Source organism: Nematocida ausubeli (genome assembly GCF_000738915.1).
Source record: "Nematocida ausubeli strain ERTm6 chromosome Unknown supercont2.2, whole genome shotgun sequence".
In the NCBI taxonomy this organism is placed as follows: domain Eukaryota; kingdom Fungi; phylum Microsporidia; genus Nematocida; species Nematocida ausubeli.
The window spans coordinates 792861-808762 of NW_026515635.1; the positions used below are offsets into that span (position 1 = coordinate 792861).

At 37.6% G+C, this 15902-nt stretch overlaps 8 protein-coding genes across 8 annotated transcripts; 4 read left to right on the forward strand and 4 right to left on the reverse strand.

Moving 5' to 3' along the window:
- Positions 1–136: 136 nt before the first annotated feature.
- Positions 137–580, forward strand: NESG_01060 (30S ribosomal protein S19e; the record flags this gene model as incomplete). The annotated part of the gene is made up of 1 exon (XM_053048699.1): positions 137–580. One exon carries the CDS (start codon positions 137–139, stop codon positions 578–580), a length of 444 nt encoding a protein of 147 aa, XP_052905459.1.
- A 265-nt stretch (positions 581–845) lies between these two features.
- NESG_01061 (uncharacterized protein) lies at positions 846–1463 on the forward strand (the record flags this gene model as incomplete). The annotated part of the gene is made up of 1 exon (XM_053048700.1): positions 846–1463. One exon carries the CDS (start codon positions 846–848, stop codon positions 1461–1463), a length of 618 nt encoding a protein of 205 aa, XP_052905460.1.
- A 740-nt stretch (positions 1464–2203) lies between these two features.
- NESG_01062 (uncharacterized protein) lies at positions 2204–2812 on the reverse strand (the record flags this gene model as incomplete). The annotated part of the gene is made up of 1 exon (XM_053048701.1): positions 2204–2812. One exon carries the CDS (start codon positions 2810–2812, stop codon positions 2204–2206), a length of 609 nt encoding a protein of 202 aa, XP_052905461.1.
- A 671-nt stretch (positions 2813–3483) lies between these two features.
- Positions 3484–4134, reverse strand: NESG_01063 (uncharacterized protein; the record flags this gene model as incomplete). Its single annotated transcript, XM_053048702.1, has 1 exon — positions 3484–4134. One exon carries the CDS (start codon positions 4132–4134, stop codon positions 3484–3486), a length of 651 nt encoding a protein of 216 aa, XP_052905462.1.
- A 932-nt stretch (positions 4135–5066) lies between these two features.
- On the reverse strand, positions 5067–6440 carry NESG_01064 (uncharacterized protein; the record flags this gene model as incomplete). Its single annotated transcript, XM_053048703.1, has 1 exon — positions 5067–6440. One exon carries the CDS (start codon positions 6438–6440, stop codon positions 5067–5069), a length of 1374 nt encoding a protein of 457 aa, XP_052905463.1.
- Positions 6441–7071: 631 nt separating this feature from the next.
- On the reverse strand, positions 7072–9906 carry NESG_01065 (uncharacterized protein; the record flags this gene model as incomplete). Its single annotated transcript, XM_053048704.1, has 1 exon — positions 7072–9906. One exon carries the CDS (start codon positions 9904–9906, stop codon positions 7072–7074), a length of 2835 nt encoding a protein of 944 aa, XP_052905464.1.
- Positions 9907–10684: 778 nt separating this feature from the next.
- Positions 10685–13267, forward strand: NESG_01066 (uncharacterized protein; the record flags this gene model as incomplete). The annotated part of the gene is made up of 1 exon (XM_053048705.1): positions 10685–13267. The coding sequence occupies one exon, from the start codon at positions 10685–10687 to the stop codon at positions 13265–13267; it is 2583 nt and encodes an 860-aa protein (XP_052905465.1).
- An 851-nt stretch (positions 13268–14118) lies between these two features.
- Positions 14119–15636, forward strand: NESG_01067 (uncharacterized protein; the record flags this gene model as incomplete). The annotated part of the gene is made up of 1 exon (XM_053048706.1): positions 14119–15636. The coding sequence occupies one exon, from the start codon at positions 14119–14121 to the stop codon at positions 15634–15636; it is 1518 nt and encodes a 505-aa protein (XP_052905466.1).
- Positions 15637–15902: the final 266 nt, after the last annotated feature.

Below are 15902 nucleotides of genomic sequence, written 5' to 3' on the forward strand. Positions count from 1 at the left end.
ATGCATTTTGAAGAGTTCTATCAGAGAGTGCAAACCCAAGAATGCACCTATTACTGCTGGATTTAATTTCGTGCTTGTTTTTTTATATTTTCTGTGCCCTCTTGACTGTTAAATTTTTTTAATTTTTCTGCCCCAGATGAAAGTTGAAGAAATATGCCCAGAACAGTTCATAAATGTTCTTTCAAAATCCCTCAAGGAGGAAAAGAAAATAGAAAGACCAGCAGAAGCAGATCACATTAAGACTGGCCACGGAAGAGAGCAGGCACCAGTAAGTGAGGATTGGTACCACGTCAGAGCTGCATCTCTCTTGAGAAAGCTCTACATGGAAGAGCTCACCAACCCAGAGAAGAGCAAGTATGGATTTGGAGTTATGTGGTTCGCAAGAGTATATGGAGGAGCGAAGAACAACGGACACAAGCCATCCCACACAGTATCCGGATCAAAGAGTCTTGTTAGAAGAATTCTCCAGTCTCTAGAGAACGTTAAGCTCGTTTCAACTATGCCCAAAGGAGGAAGAAAACTCACCCAGACAGGCCATGCTTATCTTCAGGAGATAGCTGGAAAAGCAACCACTGCCTAAATAAACTGATTTATTTACCTGTTTATTCTACTTTAATGGCCTTATGGCTGCCTGGTGCAAATGCCAGTTTATTTTCTGCTTAATGCGCACGGTATTCCGTGTATTATTATGATTATTAAAGGACCGGTGCACTGGGGCATTAAGGGGTCTATTTACAGTATGGGCGCACGGAGGGCACTTTGCACTGGGAAAGTGGCTTTGCTTGGGGTATGCGGGTGCATTGGAATATTTCTGTCTATAAATATTTATTTTTTTTCTCTCATTAATGCAAGTTAGTTATAAGACCGCAGAGGGATTCTTTTTGCTGCTTCCAGTCCTTTTGTCATACGGATTCAAAGGCAAGATGAATGACATCTTCACACAGTATATTGTATACTTTAGAATTGCGTTTGTTATTTCTATTATCATTGACATGGCAGTATCATACAGAATTAAAAGTAGAATAGAGCTGCACAATGTGAAGACAAAGATAAGATTCGCAACAGACGACTACATTGTGGTTCCAAAGACAGTTAGCGAGGAGAAGGAAGGTCAAGCACAAAATGAGCAGGATGAAGAGATGGAAATAGAAATGACTGTTCATGACTATGATCTGAAAGTAATTAACTCGCATATCTCTCGGGTTCTGTCGAATGCAGCAATTCATTTGGCAATTCATCTGTTTATGAAGAGCACGCAGCCTCTGTTTATGCTTATTCTTAACCCAGTGAAGAACTTCATCTTCTTCCCCCCATACATTGAGTACATAACCAGCAGATCTATGCTCAGGCCCTTCTCCAGGAACTACATCATTGGGGCATACGAGAAACGAAAAACCCCAAAGACCGCAGAGAAGGTTGATGCAATTCCCGAGAAAGAGATGAAGGCAAAGAAGGAGGAATAGGTTATGAATAAATCATCAATTTCTTACTGTTCCTGGATATTTTTGCATGTGCGTCTGCCTTGCATTTGCATAATTCAGTCTACGCATATTCGAGTTATATCTGTTATTCGGCTATATTCATGTATCGTGCGTATTGCTGGATCTGGCTGCATGTATACACCTTAGGGCTCTTTTATCTTCAGAGCAGATACTTTATCTTTATATGGAATTCATGAGATGACAGTTATATAAAATGTCTTCTTAATATTCTGGGGTGCATGAAACGACAGTTATATAAGATATTTTCTTAATATTCTGGGGTGCATAAAATGGCAGTTATATATGCTATTTTCTTAATATTCTGGAATTCATGAAGTGGCAGTTAATATGATATTCTCTTAATATGCTAGAGTACATTGATTAATACAGCGTATATTTACAATTTTCATCACCTTTATACTCTCTTCCTTCATTAGTACATTGATCAATACAACGTATATAACCCGAAAGTTCATCACTGTTATACTCTCTCCCTGCATTAGTGTACAGGCCTGCATAGAGACAATTTAATCTCTAGAAAATATAGTAGCTACATTGCATAAATAAACTCTGCTACTAGTACTACTTAACCAACTTAACTAACTTAACTGCCTCCATAAAATATCTTCTAATGGGCACATTGTTCTCTTGCAGCTACCTTCTCTAGAAACTTAAAATATCTAAGTACTATTTTATAGTGCATTTATTGACTGCATTTAGTTTTATTCACTTGCTTTATGCTTACTTGGCTTACTCTTCTCTTCTCCTGCATTGCTGACAAAACTTGAGTTTTTTATACGCGGATTCTTTGTTCGGTTCTCCTGTAAGATTAGCTCTTTGACCACATTCTTTGTGACTGCTCGCACCTCAGAGTGGTAAAGGACGTTCTCTGGATCCATTTCAATTCGAAGTCTTTCATGCTTTTCGTTCCACTCAGGAAGAACCTTTGTCACCTCTAGAACATACCAGTATATTCCATGAATCATAGCAAAGGGAGCCTTGTCAATGTTTCCTATGAGACCTGCCTCCTCCAAGGCCTCTTTTCCTGCTGAGTAGTACCCCTCTTCACCCCTCTCAATTCCACCCTTTGGGAATATAAGCTTTTTATTTGTTCTTCCATTGATTAGGAATATCTTTCCATCTTTTATGGGTATGCATCCGACAAACGGACGGCCGTGCCTCACTCTTAGCATTTTCTTTCCCGTTTTACCACTCTCTTTAAGTTTACTGCTGTTGCTGCTACTGCCGCTGCACATGCTTACAATCACAGGCCATAGCACAAATAAGCACACACCCACCACCAGAACAATAGTTATAATTCCTCTTTTCATTTACTCTGGCCCTGCCGTTAGCACTAAAAGTATATATACACTGTTTCACACATAACCCGAAACACCATTCGGCAGATAAGACGCAAAACACTGCACGATCTGCTGCACTGGCCCAAGCCTATGCCTACAAACAGGAGAAACATTGTCAGAGATTTTTGTTTGGAAGAGTAGAATTTCAGCAAATAGAGTGAATATTCACAGTAGTGCAGCTGTCCTATACTATGCCAGTAAGTATGCTAAATTTACTGAGTAGTGCATATTTGTACTATGGTTTAAGCATACACTGCAAATATTTATAAGCACTAACTTAAATCTTCTCTAGATGCATATCCGAAATAGAAATATTCTAGAGGCAGTTATTCTTCACACAGTTATTACTATTTGTTCTCTATATAAATAAGTGTATTTGAGGTGTATTACACACTAAATCTACTAGTGCATTTCTTGATGGTCTCTTTATTTCTGCATAAGCCACTTGTTCCCTTAGAATGACCAAACTCATTATTCATATATATTAAAGAGAAGAGACACACAGGTTAGATACAAGCATAACAGACCAGTCAACCAGTAGATGCACATTCAGGAAAATGCATCAATATTATTTCTATGCACACAGTGCCCATATTATTTCTATGCACACGGTGCTTTATTCTGTATTTTTATAAGTTCTTCTATTCCTGGCTTAGACTGATTATTGCAATATAGAGCTGAAGTACATTTGTAATATACTTGAATGCAAAAATAACCCCGCATAAAACCCCCAATAATACACTCTTAAAGCATAGAATATTTAAGAGAAATAGCTCACTGCCTAAACAAACAGTGAATAACACGGGCCTTGCATAGTAGAAGGAAAGTATCCTACTCGCTATACTAGTGCTTGCATGCACTTTGTGTGACACCTTGCTACTGCACGTGCACACAACACAGAAGAAGTGCGACAAAACATCCATCATAAGAAAGGCACCCAGAATAATGAACATCTTTGGGTATGCATCAACTACTCTTAGAATCAGAACAGCAGATGACGCCCTATCTGTTGCCATGTCAAGAATATATCCTAATTTTGATTCTTGTTTGAACCTGCGCGCTGCATACCCATCCAGAGAATCTAGGAGATACGATATACTATAAAGTATAACAAATATATTCTTGCTGAAAAATAGTGATATAAATAACAGCACTACTCGGACATACCCAATTATATTTGGAATATAAAGCAGGGTACTCTTCTGCCTTACAGTCTCTGCATCCATAAATAAAAATATTCTTTGAAATGCGCCCGTATTTACTGCAGACAACAAAAATAGCCTGCATATCATTGAAGTATAATAAAATACCATATAATTAGACTGTGGTTATGAGATATTTGGTATAGAAATAACCTGAATATAACCCGATATAACCCGAATGAACCAGAATACTGCACTTTTGCTTAATTTCTTGCCTTTTATTTGCTTCCTATGAGAAATTCATGTCTGAAGGTGCCTTTGCTGTAAAATGTCTCTTTATGAATATGTGCTGAATAAAATTTGCTTGAGTCTGGGTTCTTAGAAGAACTTTCTTTTTTATTTGCATGACACTGCACGAATCGGTAATAGATCGAATGACTGCATACTTTTTGACTGTTTTTGTCTCTATATCCATGCATGCAGTATGCATTGTTCTTAAAAATAACATAACTAAATTCATCTTCCCTCGCACCACAAACTCAGCTGCATGCCCAAGAAGATACCGTAAAATAAAACACTCTGTGGGATAATATAGTAGAACAGCCTAATATATGTAGATAGTCATTTGTTATACGCTTTTAAATGACATTTTAACTGCCTAAATCATGGAAAGAGTTTACTTCATTTGAGTTCGGGTTATATTGATTTAAAAGGGATCTGTTTGCACCAATTCGATGTTTATCCTCTCAGCAGTTGAAGAGACCAGAAGTACTGTGGCCTCTGTATGAGAGAACATGAATATTTTTGGATTTGTTCTATTTGATCAGTAGAGTCTTATAGGTGTCCTCCATGACAGTATATTATTGAATAAATATGCCTTTCATTCAAAAACTATTTCTTCAATGTTGGTGTAGAGCATGCCTAGAGAAATTGTATAATCTATATGTAGTTTATTATAGCATTCAGCAGGAAAATCTTGCTTAACTGCAGTCTGTGTGCATAAATAGCACCAAGGCAGCCCTTTTCAAATCTCCCATCGTTAGATTTGTGCTTTGTGCAAAAACTACCTTTTTCTACCGAATTCACAGTTTGTAAAAAAGATAGTGCCCTGCATACGCTAAAGATCCTAGCATAAGAACAACTACTACAGCAGAAACTTTAAAGATAAGTGGTACATCTGAGTCATCCTCAGTATACCGAATATTCGGGGTATTTTGGCGGGACTGCAGAATATCTAGGTCTCTATTGTATAAGCTACTTGTTTCATTTGGATTTTTCAGATATCTTTTAATGCGGTTTTCTAGAGACTTTACTCTGTGCATAATATATCTAGAGGCGCCTGGCAGACTTTCTTTAATTTGCCTGCAGTAATAGGAAATCTGATCTATTTTTATGAAGTTTAAGTAGCTGTTCTGTTTCGGGTCTACAAATATGCACTTTTCATCGCCGCATGATGTAAGGTATGGATAGTTGATGTACTTTCCATCACAGTCAATCAATGTGTCTGTGTCTATAAAGATACTATAGACAGTCCTCCAATTGTTATGCAGTGCAAGTATCATTTCCTGGTCTCTTTTTGGAATCTGCGTGCTTGAGTCTATAGTTTGCGTCTTCTGGTACTTTACGAGTTTATTTTTGTACTTATGTGCAAGAATCAACGCCTTGTCTATGTTATACAAGTATCTATTATAGGGCTGGAATAGGTCTATTTCTCTTGCGCCTTCGAAGACACATTTGCCAGTAGAAGTTCCTGGAGTGTTCTTAAACATATCAGCAAAGTGATTCAGATCATTCTCAAGCTGTGTAGATAGATAGATCGATGCAAGTCTTTTGTGCACCATCCACATCTGTGTGTATCTTAGATAATCAGTTACAGAGATATCTGAGAGTGTCTGTACGTTTTTGTACCATGCATTTAGCTTTTTATTCACAGCAACTAAGAAACCACTCTTTGCAAAATTCTTGAGTGCCTTACTCAGCACTTGCATTGTTTCGTTTTTCCTGTTCAGATAATCTATTGAGAGACCTTTTGCAACTTTCGCCAGATCAACACCACTATCTATATGGTTTTCTAGCACGTCCTCCACGAGAAGGGATGCAATTGATGATATTAGCTCTACGCACTCAAAATCTGGGTTTATTCCTACGACATTTACAATAATATTTTGCGCAAATAGTGAGTACATATCTCCTATAATTGCATAGTTGCTGTAGTTGTCTAGGGTTACTCGGTTAATCACACGGGCAAACATATCCTTCCAGTCTTCGTTCAATTTTGCTTTATCAATTTTCAGCACAATACTAAAATCATACTGGGATCCATTGCTATTTGAGGTTTCACTTGTGTAGCTTATAAGAGGCTCTTCCTCTTCGTCTTCTATATTGCTGTAGGTATGCTTTCTAATGATATTTTCATTCGCACCTAAAATATCTTCTGATTTTTGGATAGTTTCCATTCAGGGTAAATTTTAAAAAAAAGTTTTAAATAACCTGCGCAGTAAATGCGTTAGTATACAGCATGCATATCTAAAACTGATTCTGAATATTTTCATAGTCATGTTGCACTGTTATATTTATGTGATTTAGAACGTAATAGAGTTATTTTCACTCAACTGTATATCGTATATAACCCGAATACTTTTAGTATAAGTAGCTGCTTTGGTCTGCTCTTTCTTGCTATTTTTTTAATGAAAAGCATTCAGGTTATATCGGGTTATATCCTATTAGAGAGGAACCTATAAGACTTTATTGATCGAGGAAAGCAAATACGAAAATATCCATGTTCTCTCATACAAAACCCACAAAACTCTTACTATTTTATATACTGCATGGTTAACCCAAATTCTATACTAAGTGATTGGTGATTAAATAATATTTGATGCTGGATGGATATAAATGAGCATACAACACGCTATTATTTGACTTTCAAATAACTTTTATAGTGACTTTTTATTTGTTAGAAGCACTTCATCTCAAATACTGGAATTCCCATACAGTGCAAATACCAATTTCTACTTAAGCATAGCCCTTTCCTTAAATGACAGCCACTTAGATTTGGTTGCGTATAAGTGGCTATTCTTCACTGTACTATGGTATAACCCGGGTTCTAACTATCTTGCAAGCATAGTTGTTCTGTCTTGATCTATATATATCCATAAGCAGCTCATACTTTATCTTATCTTCATGTGTTCTGCACAGATCACTTTTCATTGAATCCATGACAGAAAGTACCTTCTGATTGAATTTTCTATAACTTCTGCCTACCTCTATAAGATAAGAGGTCACAATAGTTCCCTCTGTGTATACCATTGCATCAAAGCATTTTGGTATAATGCCTCGCAGTCTTTCCTTTTGGCATGCTATGCTAATCCAAAGTGCCCATGCATCATTAGCCTTTAGATCCATGTGCCCTATAGATCTACCCTTTTTATCCAAGTCCTTTAAAATCTCTGCAATAGTGACTAAGTGCTGGATAGTCCTTCCATTCTCTGTTAGGCAGGAAAGCAGCTGAATTTTTTTCTTTAAGGAAAGGTCATTCTTTAGAATCTGTGGGAAGCAGCAGCTCAGGCTCATTTTCCCAAGATCCATGGTTTTTCTTATGAGCTGCACAAGAGCATTTGGAGAATTCATGTGCTTTATGCAATACACAAATGCGTCTGACAGTTTTTGTGGATCGTAGTTATATACTACAGGCATCTTTTTTTCTGGGAATAGTTTTAGGACAAGATTAGTCTGTACCCCGGATGTTATAAAACAGGACATAAAGCTACTTAAGGTCTGCTGGTCATCAAGCGGCACACTCGCCAATATATTGGATATGAGCCGAATTTCCAGGTCATCTGAGTTTAACTTCTTGCCCATTGTGTGCATAGCTATATAGAATACTAGACTCTTCTTGTTCTCAATTGTCTGGTATATATCAAGAAGAAGAAGCCTTTCTATTCCAATGAAGCTGAGTGGCTCTATCTGCACTATAATCTTCTGAATTTCCTTTAATTTCTGGTGTTCATACAGGCATTTTCTTTTTGTTTGTTCTATATAGTATCTTACCAGACAGGATGTAAATGTGGTTTTTCTATTGAGAGTAACCTTCCACAAGAGTCTGGTTAATTTGTTTGAAAAATATGTTAAATTGCTGTCTATGCTTGGAATGGGCACTAGTCCCATGTGCTTAGGCAGGCACGCCATGACCATGCCCCCTCTTAATTCATCTTTTTTATACGTTATAAAAATATTTCCAAATAGGTCTTTCTTTCCCTCTAAGCAGGAACCCACTTTGATGTTTTTCAGCTCTACCTCTATACTTCTGTTTTTTGAATTTGGAGGACCTGTGGCTAAGCATGACCAAACACTATTGTGCATAGGAGAATCCTCTTCTTCTCCCACTCGCACGGATAGCGACCTGAACAGATATTCTGCATATTCCTGAATCTCAGCGTATATGCCTTTTTTGCAGACCTTGTTATTGACTGCTTCTATAAACTCCTGAAGTCTGTGTTTTTCTGTTTCGTACACGCCCGTTATAGTTGCGACCAGGCACAATACATTAAGTATGCCAGATGCAAGCTCGTTTTTATTCTCACGCATATACTTAATCTGCTCGCCCTCCAAACCAGACACTACTTTGCTCCATTCCTTATAAACAATCTGGTTAATTGGCTCATGCGTGCTTTCATACTTTTTGAAAAAGTTTACTAAATTCTTAGTCGCACCAGGCATATGCTCTGTGCTGTACTTTTTTGTATCTGGGTCGTATGCCAGACAGCAGAGAAGCCCAAATGCGCTCGCTTCTACGCAGTTACTGAATTGCTGCATGGTAAAACTACCTTTCTCTCGGTCGTACACAGGGGTGCTTTGGTAGGAAGGCACATATGTATCTCCTGCAAATGGAAATACTTTATACTTTAGATCAGTGCTCTGCACTTTTTTAATAATGCTTAAGTAGTCAAACCTCTGTGAGACTTCACTATGCAGTGCAAAATACTCGTAGAATATTTTTTTAATGCTGCTGTGCTCTGTATCCCCATATGCTTCGCTGCTCATAAACTCAAATAGCATGTCGTGCACGGTATTTGCAAAAGAAAGTGCATCTTCATGGCCACTTATGTACTCAAATACGTAGGACTGCAGCAGCCATTTTGGGCTGTTTAAAAACTCTCCTTTTTTAAAGTCATCATACACAACGGGTGCATCGCCTTCTGGTAAGGGCAGTTCTGGCTTGTTTTTTTTGAAGTACTCAATAATAAACACAGCTTCGCTCTGGTACACCTCTGTCTTCTCTATTTTATCCTTCTCTATGGCTACCATGCGAGGCACGTGCATGTCAAGGCAGAAGTGGACTGTACTGTTTTTTGCACTTTTCAGGGTTAGCTTCTTATTTCCCTTTGTGCCAGACAGAGACAGCGGGACATCTATTCCTTCAGTCATCAGGAGAAGAGCTGCAAGGATCTTGTGCGCATGCTGGCTGACTTTTTGATCGCTGAGGAATGTGATAAATGAGTTGTTTATGCTTGTGTGTATGGTCAAGTCCCCTATTGGTGAGGGAAACAGCTTTAGAAGAACTGCGTGGTACTCCTGGGCTGCAGTCAACTTTTTATTTTTTATACCTGCGTTCACATGCACTTTATCCTTATTAAATCTTCTGGTTCTGATATATTTGGGTCTATTCATCTCTGGGTCCTTTTCCATGGATAATTCATAGTTTGTCTCTATTTCTGGAGAAAAGAACCTCTTGTTGTACATAAAGTTGCATTTGCGTGATATGTACGCATTTAATGGACTGAGCGGCCCCTCTGGATGGACCATTATCATGCTGTTTTCTCCAAATCTGCTGTTTAGAACTTTTTCTATGGCAGGCATCTCCATATTTGCACATATTTTGTGCACTGCCACCATTGATATCACCCATGCCCAAACTCTCATGCTGTCAGTTTAAAATTTCTTTAAAATAAAGTTTTGTGATCACCTGTACAGACTATTTTCCATAGATTTTCTTAAAGACGAATTTTACCACAGACACAAAAATATCAAAATAGTATCTTTTAATGATCTATTCTATAAGTACATTCTCGTGCATACTGCTATTTTCTGTGTTTGCTATTTCTATTTTCTGCTTTATCTTACTTCTTTTCGGGTTATTCCATACTGTGACAGGTATATACTCTACACTAAATATATTCTGGGCAGCTGCTTGGTTTATACTCAAAAAACTAAGCTGCATAGGTAAGATATGATGTGCTGTCTTGTCTTATTAAGCTAAGTGTGTTCACATCGATGCTTCTTCTGGATTTGCATATTTTCATCTCTTCTATATTTTATTTAAGTTTATTTGTTCTACAGTGTGCTTATTTTTAAAAGTCTACTGCAATTTTATTTTTGTACTTGAATAAAACTCAAAGGCCTTCTACTACGTATATTCCAAGCAGAGAAGACTTTCTAAAGTATAGAAAAATAATTTATTTCTCGTTATTAAAGCATAGATCATTTTGATTCATAGAAGCACCACTGTGGAGAATAGACAGAAGCACAAGCGCATCTGAGAGCAGATCGAATGCACTATGAATGTATATGTGGTAATGCCGTGCAAACAGAGTGGCTGTTACTGCTACTTAATACTTGCACATAAATTAGTATAGTTTATAGTAGATGCCATGTAAAAGCAAGCCATACATAAAGAAAAATTCAGTAAAATATTTTAGATATGAAAATAAGAGCAAAAAGATATCTTAGATTTGCAGTATGCGCGGCCTTTCTTCTATGTATTAGAGCTGCAGCTGCACCTAAAAAGAAAACAGTTAAAGAGCATAGTTCCACTGATGTGCCTGAGAGCGATATAGATATAGATCTTATAGACAGCTCTGTTGACCAGGTTATAAAACAAAACAAGAGCATGAAAGTGGACATATGGGAGAATTTCTTTTCGGAAACCGCAAAGTTCATTATTTTTACAAAGCCTGAGAAGTATGAAAACCAGGCTGGAGAAGGCAGGGTGGTGCTAGACGAAGAGAACTCAATTGACATTTCAGTGCTGCCTAAGACTATAAATAGAGATAAGCGCAGAGGACAGTCTGTAGATCTTGAGAGTTTTGGGCTTATGCCCATGGCAATGTTTACGATAATAAACCAAAGTGTGATCCAACAAGTTCTAAATAGGAAGGACAAGGTTGCTGAAATATATATTAAAAACCTGGTGTTCATAGAGCCAAAGAAGCCAAGAGAAAGATGTCTATTTCCGTATGGATTTACAGAGATCAAGGCAAGCCAGCGCATACTAAAGCAGGTGCCAATGGGCCCGGTTAGAGTAGAGACAGAAAACCCACTTAGAGCGAAAATTACAAAACACATAATAAAAGTGTACATGGAAACAAGAAGGCACTGTGCGGGGATGGAAGTAGACATGAGAGAAGATGTAGTTAAAAAGGCAATTCACAAGAACATAAATGTGTATTTGAAGTATATGATAGCAAACCTAGAAAGCATTCTTCCTCAAAACGTTGATGCAGAGATGACAGCACTTGAGTACATAGACATGCACCTAACCCGGGACACCCATATAGTCAGAAAAACTGTATGCCGCCCGCCCCGAGTAGCAGAGAAGTACGACATATTGGCCAGGCGGGCTGCACTAAAGAAAGACTATTTAAAAAAAGTTGGGCTTAATATATTCTTTCCAGACAAATTCAACAAAAAAAAGGTGTATACGGTGCTTAAAATGTTTCTGTTCAATGTTTATTTGAGAATTGACTTGAAAAATGTAAATCTCACCTTTCTGGAGTGGCATGCTGACGCCCTAAGCAACATTAATAGGCTAAGCGATATCCAAAATATAACAATTCTTCTTATCATCCAAAACATCTTGGTCATAAGCGACAGTGCAGCTGTGAATACAGAAATTAAAGATGCTTCTATGCTAATCAAGGGGGTTGTTTTTCTGGTTGATAAAATGGAGAGTATTTTAAGCACTGCATACAGCTCAGATCCAAAAAACATAGTGGACCTAACTATAAAGAATATCTATAGCGATCTATACAAGCTGCTGGCTGCTTTATATGAAATCCTGCCATATTCGCAGGTTTTTGTTTCTCCGTGCAAAGAGAAAGAAGGGATGTTTTTCATTAAGGAGAACTTTGAGCTGACTGGAAAGGGTGTGCTTAATAGGCAAAGGTATCTGCATTGGGAAGCAACTGTGGACGTAGGCGACTGGAAGCAGGATAGAATGCCTTATAGAATTAAAGATGCCAAGTGCACGGAGCAGTTCTATACGTCTGGCGGAAGCACTGCGCACTCACTGCACTACCACGTACACTATGTTGACAATGTGAGCCACAGATACCACAGGATATGTGTTCCTTACTACTGCACGGAAGACTCGCGCGCAGTATGTGTTCACACCGCCTCTGAAATAGCTAAGTACATACATGTCCTGCACGGTGTTCCTGTTTCTGACATACATACGTATGTTCGAAATGGAGATACACATAACTGGAGCTTTGTGAAGTTCCCACAAAAAATGCCTGCAAACATCCAAGATAGCAATCACATTCTTGTTTTTTACTACATTCCAAAAGAGCAGATTAAAAATGGCTTTGTGTTTTTGAAATTTGAAGCTGACACACCAAGAGCAATCAAGCTTCCTCTATTCCTCTCTCCTGTAGAACTGGCAATTAGCTGTAATAAACTGCAGTGCGAATGCCTGCAAGAGAGTATATTGCACTCCCTAGAGCTTAGCAACGCGTCTCCACTTCAAATTTTAACCGAGAAAACGCCTATGTGGAAGCACCTGGATGTTAAAGACTACTACAGCAACCTGTGCATCCTGGTGGACCAGGTGTCTGTTGACTACATGGGGTGTCTTATTATGAATGCTTCGCTTGTGATAGATAGCATAAAGAAGAAAATCACATGGCGTGTGAAGTACCCATACAGTCCGGACGAGTACAATTACTGTGTTTTATCGAGCACCTCTATGGAAGAAATCAACCCGAAAATCAACCTTATGTCTACTGTTGAAAGAGACCACGAAAAACAAGAGCAGCTACGTTTTCTAAACATAGAATCTGCAGGAACTACAAGTAAAAGCACGAGCTTCCACTTAGAAGGCAATGAAATTCTTAAAGAAACGATGTACTGCATGTCCCACGATGAGTTTATCACGTGGTCCGATATTTCTAGGAATCCAAGCACTGCGCATGTTGAAATTATCCAGACCGATCCATCTTATATATCTGTTTATAGCATGCACATGTACTTTATGTCCTTCATGTTTGGATATTCGTGGATGTGAACCGCGTGGTATATTATGCAAGCCACATGAAAGAATTCTTCTGCTAGAATAACACAGCCCTCAATTTACTGCGCATCTGGCAAATAAATCTTTAAATCTATTCATGCATCTTTTCTGTTGTCTTTGCATAGAAAGTGCAGCAGTAGTTTTTATTTTAACAAGAGCCACTCTTACTATTCATCTGTGATTTTATGGCATTTGCATGAGTTGTGCTTAGTATACTAGTCTGGAAGTGCTTTATGCAAAAATTAGCACAGATTCGTGTGTGAGAACAGTAAAATTGCTACAGTATAATTCGGGCTATGTCCACCCAAAGCACATTTTCATATTTCTTATTGCGCTTCTATAAAGAATAAATAACTAAGCCAAAAAAGAATAGAAGATCCTAGAGGGCAATAAATAGCAATCTCAACGCACTGGATATATTTCTACATACTTATTGAGTAGCTAGTTCATTATTTCTATGCTGCATATATTTTTGTAGATTCCTTCACTGTGGCTGTGCTGACTGAGAATGTGCAATAGCTGCTTTCTTAGAATATTCCATTACTAGAAGCCAGCACTTAGCAAAAGCCTGAATTTCTTAAATGGATTTAACTATACTCTTTCTTATCGGGTATTCTTGGAGCATCAGCCTACTTATTGCTATTATAGTAAAATTCTCCCTTTTTATCCAAGGCCACTGCATCTCTAATGTAAAATAGCTCTAAAGGGATTTATAGAATTATTATGCAGAATATTTTATAAAATTGCATTTAGTCTTCCATATGCACAGATATAAAATATTACTGTAATGGTCAAAGTGATATTTTAGATAGCTATTTTAGCAGTGAAAATTCGAAAAAATATATATGAATACGCGAATGAAGATAGTCGTACTAGAATCTGTTGCAGTTGGACTGGCCATATCATGTTTTTGCATAATGGGGGTATATATGTACAAACACAACAACTCTATGAAGAAGGTGCAGCCATCCCAGCAACCCAGCATTATATGTAATAATGCACATGAAGAACATGTAATAGAAGACGCATCAAAAGAAGATTTGGAGAAGAAAAAAGACTCCATTAAAGTGGATGCTTCAGATACAGCGAATTTAAACATTATACGTAATAATTTTATAAATCAAGAGCTTGTTAATAAGGAAACTGCAGCGGAAAATAAAAGAAAAGAAAAGATGCAAAAGGAAGCGAGAAAGAGACTAAATGTTCAAGCACAAAAGGAAAAAAAAGAAGTAAAAAAACCAGTACAAAAGGCGGCAGAAGTCATAGCATCTTCTTCAATTTTCCAAAATAATCTGAATAAATTTGAATCAGCCAGCAATTCCAATATATCTCAGAGCGAGCTGAAGAAGTCAAAACTTAGAAATGGCATCATGCAAACATCTAGTATATCTGCAAAACCTCAGCAGGATTCAGATATAGTTCAGAATTCTGAACAGGAGTTTGATTCGCGCCAGCCCCTCAATGACTCCCCACAGGAGTCTAACACACTTTTTTCCATGGCAGAGTCTAACGCGTCTCCTCTTCTCCAGGATGAGTCTGAACCATATTATCACAAGAGTGGGTCTGAATCATCTTATCACAAGAATGGGCCTTATGTATCTATTTCCGAACCCGAGTCTAACATACTAGATCCTGTGAAGAAGTCTAACACATCTCTTATTGTGGGGGAGTCTAATACATCTATTTCCGAGAAGAAAGATAATTTACAATATTCTGTGAAGGAACATAATATACCACATCCTCCTAATACGAAATATGTTCCAGCTACTATAATGAAGGAAACTACAATACCCATGATCGCATATAGCACACCTATTTTCGAACCCAATTCTAACATACAATATTCTGTGAAGGAGTCTAGCACATCTCTTATTAAGGAGGAGTCTAAAATGCCTCTTATTGAGGAGGAGCCTTATATATTCCAGAATCATGATGATTCTACTAAACAAGTCAATATGCCTCAGAATCTCCAGCAGAGTTCAAATATACTTCAGAAATCCAGCGATTTACCACAACAATTTGATGTATCCAAGACTTATGAGCGGGAGCCTAGTCTATCCCAAAATCTAGAGATGAAGTCTAACACATCCATAGATTTCAAAAAGAGTTCAACTTCATCTCTAGATTTCGAAAGAAGGCCCGATCTATCCCTAGATTTTAAAGATAAGACTAACCCATCGCAGAATCACACAGAGAGTCTCAATTTATCCCGCGACTCCAAGCAGGTTCTTGGCATATCCCAAAATACTGAAAAAGAATTAGTAGATGATAAAGATATAGAGAAAACGGAAGAAGATTCTAAAGGTACTGAGAAAGAATTAGTAGATTCTAAAGATATAGAAAAAGAAGTAGTAGATGTCTAAAGGTACTGAGAAAAAGAATTAGTAGATGCTAAAGCTAGAAGGGAAGATTAAAAGACCGGAATAGACTAGTTGCATTCAGTGATTTGGATGGACTAATATCATCTGATCCTATAGTATGGTAAAATTACTACTTCTTTAGAAATTTCTTCTATTTCAAAGGACTTCGAAATAAAATGATTATAAGAAAGATCATCTGAACTCCGCAATCAGGCTCCGAGAATAAAACATATTCTCTTTACAGAGGGAGATAAAGGAAGAGATAGATC